At 32.4% G+C, this 14,213-nt stretch overlaps 1 protein-coding gene across 2 annotated transcripts in view; it reads left to right on the forward strand.

Moving 5' to 3' along the window:
• LOC129968823 (cell adhesion molecule 1-like) overlaps positions 1-14,213 on the forward strand; it is a 164,943-nt gene that overhangs the window by 142,269 nt on the left and 8,461 nt on the right. For both annotated transcript variants that reach the window (XM_056083093.1, XM_056083094.1), the window contains exon 4: positions 13,907-14,040. In XM_056083093.1, coding sequence (XP_055939068.1) covers positions 13,907-14,040 — 134 coding nt within the window. The remainder of the gene's footprint in view (positions 1-13,906; positions 14,041-14,213) is intronic.

The following is a 14,213-nucleotide window of genomic DNA, read 5'->3' on the forward strand; positions in this document are numbered from 1 at the left end:
CATTGTAGCAACTTAGAAAGTTAATAGCTATTGTTGAAAAGAGAATAAAAACGTTCGGTTGCGGTTCTTTTTATTTTTACTCGCAGCGTCTCAATCGATTAATCTATTTAAGTCAGATAAAAAAAAAGAGCTGATTCCGCTTTCTTTTGTTGTTTCTTTTTTGTACATATTCAAACGCGAATTTCATATTTCAATTTTCATCTACACTGGCATGTATATTTATTTAAATGGCCATTACTTTAATTTTATTAAAAAGTACTGTTCCATCAAGAAGCGTATCTAAAGTCAAGGTATATTTTAATAAAAAATCACTCATAATGCTTTTACCGATTAACTTTTTCTTATTTAAAGCTCAACTATTGAGATGTGTAAGTGTAAGTGTTGGACTTAGTGTTTTTTATTTGAAATGCTTCAATTATTCTAAGTTTTAACTTAATGTTACGTTTCTTTCTTAGTTATAAAAACTATCCCTGATAGTTTTATTTGTTGACAAGGTGCCTTCGATGACTAAATTATTTTCCGGAAACGCTAATTTTGTTTTATTTCAGTTCAATTTTTTATATATGGTGTCCTTTAAAGAACTCCGGTGTTTTCAGGCAATTTTTTTAAATTCAATTATAAAACTTGCTTAATGTTATTTATATGTACATAAAGGTTAATTTATCAAGATTTTTGCTATTTTTAGTAGATTTTGTAGTGAATAGCTTATAAACCAGTTAACAACTACGCTACCCGAGCAAATGCTTTTGTATCGTGGCCAAGTTACTGGGCTGCGAACCATAAGGTCCCTGGTTCTATCCTCGCGCCTCTCAATCCGCCACATTGGTGACCTCGGACGATGAACCTTCAACCTTCGTACAGCTGTTATCGCGCCATCTACCCGCAACCAAAGTCGTCAGACTCACTTGATGCAGCAACCCAAAGTCGACTCAGCAACAGCATCAGCAACCACTCACCCACACACGTTCGCCATAACGCTTGGCGCTACTCAAATGTGTACAGGCGCATTAGAATCAACAGCTAATACATCATCACTCAACAGTCATATCGTTCGACTAATCTCCGACTCACTGGAGGGAGAGTGTAGTGAATAGCATATAAGCCAGTTAACAACTACGCTACTCGAGCAATTGCTTTTGTATCGTGGTCATGTTCCAGGTTCTATCCTCACTCATCTCAATCCGCTACAATTTCAGTATAAGACCAGTTTATGGAACGGTGCACATCTAAATGGTATTCAACCGCTTCCCATGTCCTAGCAAGCAAGTCTGATGTGATGCTTGCCAAACAAGTGATTATCCTTTGGATGAGATGATTTACATCCGGAATTTTTTCGGCGTAAACAAGATTCTTGACATGTCCCCACATGAGAAATTCTAATAGAGTCATATCCAGGCTTCTTGGAGGCCAAGAAACAGGCCCTTCCCTTCCAATCCACTTGTTGCCGAATCGAATATTCAATGCTTCCCGTACACGCAAACTGAAGTGAGGTGGTCCCTCTTGATGAAAGTAGACAGGACCTCTTTCCGCTTCAATATCAACCAAACTGAGGGAAAATATACTCCTTTAACATTTCACAGTAGATATCATCATTTATGTAATTTTCTACAGAAATGAAGGGACCTATAACTTGGTTATGCATAAGACCACTCCAAACATTCACTTTTGGTGAGTCACGTTGATGTTCCATGTTCTCCTGAGGCAGCTGTGAACCCCAAATTCTACAATTATGTTGGTTCACAGTATTGCTTACGTGAAAGATGGTCTCATCAGTAAGAATCACATTAAAAAAATCATTATTATTATTTATCATGTGTAGCATAGTAACAGTAAAATATAGTCTCTTGTTTTTGTCTGTTGGCTTGATTTCGTGTACAAGTTGTACCTTGTACAGAGTTAGGCGAAGCTTTTTGTATACTATCTTATGAACTGTTTATTAGGGTATGCCCATCTAAAGATTGCGTCGTCACAACGATTTTTTCGGACTTTGTTGACATACTGATTCTAGTGGATTCTCTTCAGACATTCTTGGCACATCGAACGACTTTTGTTTTAACCCACTTTCCATTTCTTTAAACACATGTTGCCATTGACGAATAGTTTTTATCTTTAGGGCATTACCACCATACCTGTTCCAAAATTTCCGCTGTACAGCGGTAATAGATTCAGTTTCTGTACACCAGATTACACACTGTGCCTTTTGTTGTGGCATCGCCATCGCACTGCAATTTGGAATGGACGTCTGCTACGTTACTCAGGTCAATGACTGAATGACACGCGACGCTACCTAGTGTTGAAAAAACAAACTGAAATTCGTATGAATAAAATTTGATGAATACTGATTTCTTCAATATTAAAATTGATCTGACCAAACTCATAAAATTAACTCGATATGATTTTTAAAACTCCAGAGTTGTTTTATGGACACATGTACATTATTTAATATTCATGAAAAGTGCTATAGCAAATTTGCAAGTTATGCTTGAAAATATTTGTAAAACCTTATAAAAATTATTAGAAAATTAGAAGAAAACTAAGTATCATTAACTAGGTGTATACTTTTTTTGGAACTAAAAAAATTACCTTAAAATACTCCTGTGTGATAATTTTCTGGAAACTATCCCTTTTGTTTAATTTTTAATTAATTAAAGCTAAATCAAATTAATTTTTCTACAAGGCTCCAACATGATTATATTACACTAGAAGATGTTCACGTCTAGACAGAATGTCTCGGACATGAGTTTCCCAGAGTAGCTAACAAAAGTTGTAGTAGAAAATCCCAGGCACTTTAGTACAGTGCTTAAGAAATAAATAAAAAAATACTATTCATAGGATACTTTAGTAGTAAATATACAGTAAAAATAAAAGTTTTGTTTCCTTACAATGGGTTCTTCTCTATTCACAAGACCCCAGAACGCTCAAATCAAAATTAATTACCAAAATAGGTTCAAAACAAATAGTGATCCACTAACAGAATGAAATCAGATACGAAAAAGGTTTTGACAAAACAAAAACAAAGAAGGAAAAAGTTGAGGGAACTTTATAAAATAATGAACTCCGCCAAACTTAAATACTGAGAAAAATAAGTATGATTAAATCAACAATAAAACGAATAAACTTGTACAAAAAGTACGTAAAATATTTAAAATGTAGTAGAATTATTGCATAAAAAATTAATCGATTTCAAAAATGATAAAATTTAGTTTCGGAAACGATACAATCTTCTGGCGGAAGTGCAATGCCAAATGCCAAATAAAAATAATGCTAAAAGATAAGGGGAAGAATATTAGGAATCACTAGACTTCAATTCATTAAAATCTAAATCTAGAATAAAAATATTTAAATGAAATAAAAAATAATTTTATCAAACAAACAAAAAGTGAAAGTTAAAAATATTAAAAGAAATATTAAGAATATGGAAGCTGTATATGCCAAAATTTGAAAACCTAGAAAACTGCATTAAATATTTTGGAGCTTTTTAAAAATATTAAAAAATGCATTAAAAGTTTAAAAGTTGCAAACGTTTAAGTTTAAAAACCTTAAAAAACATTGAAAGGAAAGTTTTTCAGTAAAGTTGTGTAAAAGATTTATAAAATAGGGAATTATCCATATAACTAAATTTAACCTACATATTTTCATGTTTTCTAACAAAAGGTTTTTTCTAAATGTTCTGGCTAATAAAGAAAAGCGAATACAGTTTATTGTATGACCGTAATCAATCATATATTATCGACGACTTCATAAAAAATAAAAGATTTCAAAAAAGATTTCTAAGAGATTTCAAACTAGAAAAGAAGAAAATATTACACGATGTGGAAATACATTGTAACTCAATTTTAAAAGAGCACGTGTTAAAAAGTCTATACGAGTTCCATATTATAAATGAATAACTAGATATGTATTTTCTCAAAGTTATTAAAATAAAAAAAACTAATATAAACCATAACATGTAAATTAAATTTAAAATTTAATATAAAATATTGACTATTTATTAAAAGAAAAACCTCATAATACGCATTGCTTGGAATCTCCAAATGCTTTAATTCTCTACTTGCTCTATAGATATCTTTTCTGAAGCATTTCTGATTGGCTACGATACCTTTTTTTATTTTATCCCATTGAAATGACTTAACATGGGAAACGCTGGGAAACTTTTTTTAAATTTCGTAAACTATTTTTGAGGTTTCTAGTACATTTTGAACATAAGAAATCTCAAGGAGCCAATGAAAAGGGTTTGGAATGACAGTGAAATCTGAAAAAAGAGCCGTAAATATTGTATACTATACATAAATATATGTTATGAAATACTGCATATAGGTTACGCGATAAATTCGTAATAAAAATTCATAATAAATAAAAATTCATAATAAAGAAGGTATTGCTTGGAAAAAATTTCGGTTTTCACCAAAGGGACACAAACTGACTTCTCCGACCCGTCGGAAGGCACACGGAAAAATTTGAATGACCGGACCGCCTCTACAGCAACACTGGCGGGAACTGTGGTTGAGTCCTAAAGGCCATCACCGGCCACGGTACAAGGCTTCCCTAAGGAAATATATTCCTGGTGACGCTTCCCTAAGGAAATAATAAGGCAGCCAAACCCTCACTTTTCAATGTACCCACAAGGTGCCGAGAAGCAACCACCATGACGGAAGCTTTTCATCCCCAATTACGAGGTGCCTCCCGTGGGACTCATCAAAGGGATATCGGATTTTTCTTTTCATGTATCGAAAAATGAATTCAATTTCATGTATTCAAAAATATTCTAAAGCGAGTGCTCAAACGTCTTATAGAGACGCTTTATGAAAATCAGCGTTATAAAGCGTTTTCCAGTCAGTTATTATATGCACTAGCAATAAAATAACTGACTGGAAATGGATTCGTTATTTAATACTGGTAGAATGTCATTGTTGCCAGATCGAGCGCTGGGGCTTAAACTTTTATATAAAAATGATGAATCCATAATTATTGCATTGCGAAAATTTCACTCGAAGAAAGGATTGAAGGCGCAAAAAAGCCTTATTTTACTGAATGGAATATTGAATTTAGTAAGACATTTTGAAGAATTGAAGAGTTTGAAGGATTATTTACGGAGTGTCAGCCGTCTTACAGAGAGAGCTAAATCCATGCTTTAAAAAGTGTCATGGAAGAATTGCCAGCAGAGACAGCTAAGGGGAATATCATTGCTAGTGAAGTTGGGAGAATAATTTGAATTCCAGAATCACCGATTCGCCGTCTTCTGTACGGAATCTTAGGTCTGTTTCCGTATATACAGACAGTTCACCAGTTATTACAGCAGGTACAGATGGCATATGCTGCATGGTTTCTGGCACAAATGGAACATAGCCAACAACGGTCCCTGAATGTAATGTGGATGGATGAAGGCCACTTTTCACTGCATCGATATGTCAATACGCAAAGCAGGCATCAAACAATTGTGAGTACCTGATCAAGCCACTATATTCATGTAACTGTTTTCTGTGATTTCACCACATCTTTTATTCTAAACCATTTCTCTTTTGAACCGCGTTGTACTGTAACCGACTGGAAACGATATGTTACACTTTTGCTTGACCACGTGTGCCTGCATTTTAGGAAAGCCATGCGTTACTTATTGTCATCTTCATGTTGGATTGCAGCTTTCCTGTTGAACGCTTTCACTGATAACCAAATGATTTGACAGAATTTTGGTTGTTGGAATACTTGAAGTTCGGTGTGTACCAGGGGCTCCCCTACAATTTTGGTCGAATTGAAAGATGTCATCAGATGGACCGATACCAATATGCTCAATTGAGCTGCAATAGGCTTAATATAGCGCTTCATTTACCTAGAACTTTATTGTGGTAGTCACGTTGAACATATTTTACTTAAAAATGAATTCCGAATGTCATGTTACTGTGATCTGTTTCAATTTCTGTTTTTGCCCGATTTGCATAAAATGTCTTAGTATGACGTGTGGGTGGCTATAAGCTCTGTATGATGCATGGGCGGCTATGAGCTCAGTATGATGTGTGAGTGGTTGATCTCAGTATGACATAAACCATTTTTCGATTACTCTTGGAATAATTTTTTTACACATGGAAAACAAATCCAATGCCCTCTGATCATATTCGCGCAAACCGAATTTTTCTGTAAATTACTTATTTTATTATGAATTTTTGAAGTCTATTCATATTTATGAGGCACCCCTGCAGCAACTGCAGGGGTGCAAGTTCCTCCCACCCCTAGTGTAAGACGTTTTAGTGAAGAACAAGGGGTGGAGGAATATCGGGAGTAGACGAAAGGAAACTGGGTGAAGGAGGATGGCACATCCCTGGACACTATCTAGAAAGAAGATTGTCGAGAACTATAATGATATTTATTTAATATCCTAGTTTGCATATAAGTAAGTGCATGTACTAGATAACACTATTTTAATCAAAATATTGCAAATAAATGGTGTAGCTTTAAGCATCTGTATCTACAAGATTTTAGAGTATTTGCGATATTATACATTAGGTGCAATTTTTACTCGGAGAAACATTTCCTTTTGATATGCAACAAAATTTCTGTAGTCTTCGTTGTTGAGAACATTCCAATTCCCTTAAGACTGAGACTGCTTTCATGCAACTCAGTTTCCGCGAAAGCTGGCAATAACACGGGATGTGCTTAATGCTCATGAAAATGAGTTGATATTTTGTCTTCGCCATCCATTAAAATCGATCGCGTCAAAATGATGAACCAGACATGTAAATTCGCGAAGTGCGGAACAATTAATCATAATGATTACGGGCTTCAAACTACGAAGATAGAAACATTTACTTAGAGCGGTTCCAGAAATTTCGCCGGTGTCAATCAGTATGAATAGCTAACGATGTAAAATGCACTCTCCCTGTTCGCCGAGACGATATTTTGAATATAATTATTCATAAAATAGAGAAGTCCTGTGGAGATTCATGTGGAAGATGGGTTTAAAAGTATCAACTTTCCTTACATCCCGTATGTAGATCGTGAAATTTATTAAGTAATGAAAATTTTAATATAATAGTCATTAGTTTTAGTGAAAAAAGAAATTTGGACCTTTAATACAAAACATTGTACCCTAATAATATTATCATTCTAAAAAGTTTTTTTTAAATTTTATTTCGAAAGAGTTTTAAAGTATTATTTCTTCGTCATTTTTAAATTAGGTTTAAACCCTTGGAATGGTCTCTCCGAAATGTTTCTACATATTTCCCTATTATAGGTTTCATCTTCTTCTGCAGCAATAAATAGTGGATTTTAGAAGCGATGATCGAAAGACGTCTTTCCACATCTCGATACTAGTGCAAAAAGAGCAAAAGAAACCAAAATTTTTCTCTTCACTTGTTTCGCTACATGTTTTTGATAGGGATTTGTTTGACACGTGTAGTCTTAGTAAATTTATATATTTTTAACATAATGTGATAAACATTAAGGATTTTTATCCGTTTGTCCATACACCTGCTGAAGTAAGCAGTTTTATAGAGCGCTTGCAAAATTAATTATCTAATAAAGCTGGAATTGGATCAGGAAATAAGAGACCATTTTAGAATGAAATTAATATGGGCTAAATTATGATGAAAATTTGGGAATTTATTCAGAGGTATCATTACATATATATAAAGTATATCGGTTGAAATCAACTCTTAGTAATAACAAACAAACAAAAGAAATGCTCTGGTATTCATAAGTATAATCAAAGCTTAGAAATGAGAAAATTCTTGTGTCTTTTTTCGATTTTCTTCAGTATCATTTTAGTTATTTTCTCATTTATTTGTACGTGTAAGCGGAATAATTTTCTCACAGTAAACCTCACCATCAGCAAAATAGTATACTCGAAACCCTTTTCACATTCCACTAGCAGCAAAATAATACAATCGCAGCAATTATCACTTATCACTAGCTGCGAAATGATAATAATTTCGCTGCTGGTGACGATTGACTATCTTCATTAATGGATTATTCCACTTTTGAACATTTATTTTGATTCGAATCTGATACATCGGAGACACCTTGTTTTTCAGGGATAAAACTGATACTGTTATAAAAAAAGATTGAAGCAGAGAGATATTATATCCTTTAGAACATCAATATAGATATAAACAATTTCAAAAACATCTCTGGTGTTGGCAATTCTCCACAGTAAACTGCGGCCGCTTTTCATTTCCTCCGAGGCAAAAATTGATCCTTTCTGGTTAAATTTTTCGAGCACTGCAGAAAAACAGGCCTAGAATATTAAGTGCCTCTTCAGCACTTAAAAAAGTTGTATTCCCACGTCCATAAACAAAAATCCCTCCAAGTTAAAAGATAAGAAGCCGTCTCTGGAGAGTTCTTATCGCAAGCCCTTTAGATTTGTTTCCGTGCATCTGGGAATTAGAAGTAAGACGTGCGATTCTGTTTCTCTTTGCATACTGCGGAGTGAGAACTCCGAAATTGAGACAATATCCATTCACCTGATTACTACTACAGTAAAAGTCAGATACTTTCTAAAAGCTTTCCTTCTTCATAAAGTTTTATGTCCGCATCAGAAAACAGCAATGGTACTTTCCATTAATGGGCGTATTTTGTAGTTTGGGCTATTTATAATGTTTTATGCCTAGCTAAATTATTTTAGAAATTACATTAAATAAATTTATTTTATCAGTGCTTTTTGCAAATATTATTTCTCTTATTTTATAAAAAATTCACGGTAATTAAGCATTTTTATTTAACGACTTATTTTAAGTTTCTAAAGTGGGAATTTAGTAATCCATTTTCCAGTTGCTTCCTAATCTGCTGGAGCATCAGTTCCCAAACCCTTTATTCATCTGTTGATGGATAACAATTCAGTTTTTGGTAGATCGCGGCAAGATCTTGAATTTATATGTATATTTCCACAATTTGTAAAAATTTAATGTGGGTTTAAATTCTTTTTTCAAACACACGGTAGAAATCGACAAAGATAAAGCAATACGCAAACAAGAGATTCATGATAAATGGCAAGAAATGAAGAAAAAAAGTAATTTCTTTATAATATGCAGATAATTCAGAAAATTAATTAGTTCTTTGCGTACGATAGATGTGTTCTCTGTCCATTTGGGGCTTCACTTAAGGGTTTACTTCTCTCGTAATACCTCATATACCACTCATCTAAACAGAAATTTCTTTTCGTTATGAAAGCTCAATTTGATTTGCATACTCATTAATTTCGAAATGGTACATTATCATCTGTATTTTAAATTCATTATCATTTGAATAAACCTTTATATTAATTAAAATAAAAATTAATTTTTTTCATAAACATTCTTTTTTGGGCTCATATAAACCTCTTAAGGAAAGAACATGTGCTAAAAAAATTCAATACATAGAGGATGAAGCGAGTCGCTATGGATTAGGCTTTTAAAAAAGGGATTGCAGAGTTTAATAATTTAGGAATTCCTATATCAGGAATTTAAACTTTGGTATGCTTGGGCGTTTGCCATGATGACGCACTATTTCAGTATCTTAAGAAACAATCAATCAATAATTAAATTTAATTGTGATTTTTCACCAATGACGCCATCTGGCAGTGAATTTGAGGAACGATTTTTTCCAAGATTAAAGATTAGAAAATAATTAAAACTAAAAAGATTTTTCTGTTTTGTATACTATTAAAAGTATATTTTTTATTATTTTTATTTTTAAAGATAATAAGTCACAGAAGTTATATTACAGTATATTTAAGGTGACCCAATTTCTGAATTTCCTTCCGCGACGTCCCTAGAACTGAAATTTGGATACTAATAGGGATTGGACGCGGGATTAGTCGTTGTATAGAATTCACAAATAAATCAAAATAATGATAATAAAGAAGAAACTGAAGATATAAAAACTGAACAAAGTCCAAATCCTGATAATGAAGCTAATAATAATAATAATGCACTTTTCTGTTCCCTTTTCCACTCTCCTTCAGTTCAAATCATCCAGATCAAGTTAAGATGATTATTCTGTGAATAGAAAGAGCTAGTAATTAAAATTTATTTTTTAAAGATTAAATCTACTTACTTTTCAAGAAGAGGGTTTATATACCAATAATTAAAATTCAAAGCATTTGATTTTGTTTCGGGACATAGAGGAATTGTTTATAATAGTCGGATGCCTAGATCATTTTAGTCGAAGAATTTAGAATGCATTAATTGAAAATAAAATTTAAATTACCCATGACTAAATAATTAATATTTAAATTATCCATAATTATTCAAGTAAGAAATGTCCTCTAATTTCCTTGGGCTTTATAACCCAATTTGAATTATAGAAAAGAAAACATAAACATAGAAATTCAAGCGATTTGAATTTTTAATAAAATAAATTTTAAATAAAACTATTTAGTTAAGAGAATACGAAGTTTATCCTTTTACTTTTTAACTTTATAAAATTAACATTTACTTTTCAGAAATTAATTGTTTTAAAATTAAATCTATATTATCTGTGACGTCTAATCTCCAGTCGGTTCATATGGAGACTTACTGTCCTGACGAAACCAGTATTCTGGTTATTTAGTAGACGGACATTTGGATTAAATTTAAATTATTCTTTACTACTATATAAAGAAATCACGGACGCAGAAATTCAAATGACTTTACTTATTGTAGATTTTGAGTAAAATCATTTAATTAAAAGGATATGAAGATTATCATTACATTTTAAATGATATTTATTTTAAAATATCATCTATTTTTAATGAATGGCTTATTTCAATTTCTGCGGATGATATAACATTAGGCATTTGAAGATAAGCTTTACCGAGATGTTAATGAATTCTGGCCAAACTTACAAAGAAAGTTAATTTGCAAGAACTTTAATGGAGGTTGTCGATTTCACTCCAATTAGCACTACAAAATAAAAGTATCCCAATAAAAAACTAATTAAATCTAATTGATTTTTTTTTACTATACATACCAGAGTTTTATACGCACAAAACATTGAGCCGACTGGAAAGCCGGTAAAACGTTTTGTTTTAGGTTAGTTGCACGTTTTATGCGTGGCAACAGTTAACTGCTATTTGAAAACGACTTTCTCGATGGACCATTAGATTCGGTCGACTCTTTAAAGTAATGGATTGGAAATGAAAAGGAATGTGGAAAATTCCAAGGGAATTATCGAGCCATAACGATGACCCGTACTTAAACAGTTCAGATTTTTTTATCAGTGGTGAATTTTCTATTAGGCAGACTAGACTGATGTTCAGGATCATTGGGCTGAGGACAGTTCGTTTAAAAAATACCATTTACCGCGTTGCCAAATAAATTAATTTGTAAAAAAAAAATTCTATGATTTAAAAAAATGATTTGGTCTAGAGTGAGTATTTAGATTAGATTATTAAACAAAGTAATTTAATTGCTTATTTATAATAAATTGGTATATTAATCAATTATTTAATTAATTTATATTCTACTTGAATTTATTACCCTATAAAATAATAAATTGTAATGTTACATGTCTGTGAAGTTTTTTTTTATTTCCTTTTAATCTATCATAATAAATTAATAACTATGGCTAATTTTTCAAAAACAAATAACGATAAAACATAAATATGCCCATTAAATTAGAAATTTCATTAAAAGTGAAATTATTTGATGAGCAATTATTGCTGAATTACTGAACAATTATTGAAAAAGGATCCTATTAATGTACACTGTCGAAGACCGCAAATTGCTTACATCTGCCACTGATTTTTATTATTCACAGAGTCAAAAGTTTTAGGCACGAATAATGTTAATTGTGACTTGAAAACGACTTTTCAGTGTTCGAAACTCTACACTGATCAGGTTGAGCCATTCTTATTACGGACTGGAAGGAAATTATTCAGAATAATTAGATTGAAATATATTCTACATTTATTAAAATATTTCACTCGAACTACTCGAAATTCGTTCTCAATTCATAGCTAAGCGAATATTTGATATTATAAGATGTGTTTGTCTAGACGGTCTGTTATTCCGTTTACAATAACTTGGATATGATTGCCAGAGATTAACTAATGAAAAGTTGTGGAAAATCTCAAGCACACAGGCAGAGTACCTAAGGAATAAAAAGAAGGACATTTTAGATACAAAAATTTAATTACATTAAAAATGTTGTTTTCTTCTAGTGAAATCTTCTCTATCCATAAAGTTCCGAAACACTCAAATCAAAACTAATGAAAAAAAATCTGGTTGAAACAAACAGGGATCTTCTAACATAAAAAAATGTAATGCCAAATACAAAATAAAAATAATGTTGCAAAGAAAATATTAGCAATAACCTCCACGTGTAGTGAAAATATTATGACTCAGCAGTCCTCAACTCATTAAACTTTCATACAATTCAGCATAAAAAAAATGTAAGTAAAATATTGTTAGCTATATTTAACTCATTTGTATTCTATTGGAATTTTTTCGTCCTCAATCGCGCAATTCTCTTCCTCGCTTATCTTTCTTTAATGGAACTCTATCCATAACGTTCATGAATGCTTAAATTAGAATGAATCAAAATCGGATTGAAATACTTAGTGACACACTAACAGGAAAAAAAAATGCATTGTTAAATAAAAAAATATAAGTAAAGCTGCAAAGAAAATATTAGAAATAATCACCAAATGAAGTGAAAATATTATGGACCAGTAGACTTCAGCTCATCCAATATGAAAAATATTAAGTTAACAATCCTTTAACTAATGTGTAGTTTATTGGCTTTGTCTTCTCCTCCATTGTACAATTCTCATTCTCGCTTATCTTTTTTTTTCATGCAATGGGATCATCTATACATAATGGTTACGAACACTAAAATTAAAATTAATCTTTAAAATTGAATTGAAACTCTTAGTGCTTTACTAACAGGAAAAAAATGCATTGCCAAATATAAAATTTTTAAAAATGCCGAAAGAAAATAATAGAAGTAGCTTCCAACGGTCCTGACACGCAATAATATAATGAATTGCAACATGCAAAGATAATCTAATAACGTTCTTACCGGTTAAAATTTATCCATCTGTTTATTATCATGCCTGTATTAAAAGAACTGTTTTACTTCACTTTTAATCCCCCGGGGGGCACCTCGAAATGAGGATGAGTTGCTTCCGGCATGGTGGTTGGATCTCGCTACCCTGGAGGGTACACTAATAAGTGGGGGATCTGACTCCTCCTATCGATGACGGGACGTACTTCCTTCGGGGAGGGTTGTACCGTGGCCGGTGACGGCCCTTAAGATTCAACCACAGTTTCCGCCAATGTCGCTGTTGTGGAAATCCGGTCATTCAGTTTTTATGGTTTAAATCCGTGTGCCTTCGTGGCGGGTCGGAGAGTCAGATGGCTGACTTTACTTCACTTTTTCTGAATGCCATTGCTATTATCAGTTTTTGAGTGTTATCTATATACGTATTCATAAACATTTTTGGGTTTTCTTTGGAACAGAATGCAAGCTTTCACAATAAAAAACCGAAGACCTCAGCTCATTGATCTTTGCTATAATCCAACATAAAAAGATAAATAAAATGTGAATTTCATAATCTCACAACCAATTAAAGCTCTTGTTTATTTTTATTCACACGCATAGAAAAGCAAACTTATCTGAATCGCTAGAACCACCAAAAATAGTACAACAGATTTCGGTGGATAATTCTTGATACTGTTCTCGCGACTGTGTTTCTGTAGACATAAGTGTTCTGATTTTCTACAGCAGAATTATAGATTTATTTATTTATATTTAACTGTTACATGCGAAATAGTTATGAAAATTCCGATTCCTTTTTATTTTGTGCATAAATTTGTGTTTACCTTCTTCAATCGACATATTGTTATATTGAAGTCTGTTTTTCCTCAAAATCCCTCCCATGTTAATAAGCAACGCACGAGAACATTTACAATTAGTTTTCATTTATTTGTGATGTTTTTGTTTTTTGTCTTTTCAGTGCTGCCAACGGAAGGTCCAAAGATCATGGGTGGACAGACGCAGTACAACGTTGGAGATATGGTTGCCGTTAACTGCACTTCTGCCAAATCCAAGCCAGCGGCTACACTCCGCTGGTTTATTAACGATAATGCGGTAAGTGAAACCATTTAAAATATTGAATTGGATGACATTACGTTTTTACCGTCAATATCCAATTACATATTATCAACGTCGAAAGACAATTTCTCGAACTTATTTATTTTTATTATAATTTATAAAGAAGTAAACAAAGAACGATGAAGTCCGATGTTATATTCTAAAAATAC

Source organism: Argiope bruennichi, chromosome 5 (genome assembly GCF_947563725.1).
Source record: "Argiope bruennichi chromosome 5, qqArgBrue1.1, whole genome shotgun sequence".
In the NCBI taxonomy this organism is placed as follows: domain Eukaryota; kingdom Metazoa; phylum Arthropoda; class Arachnida; order Araneae; family Araneidae; genus Argiope; species Argiope bruennichi.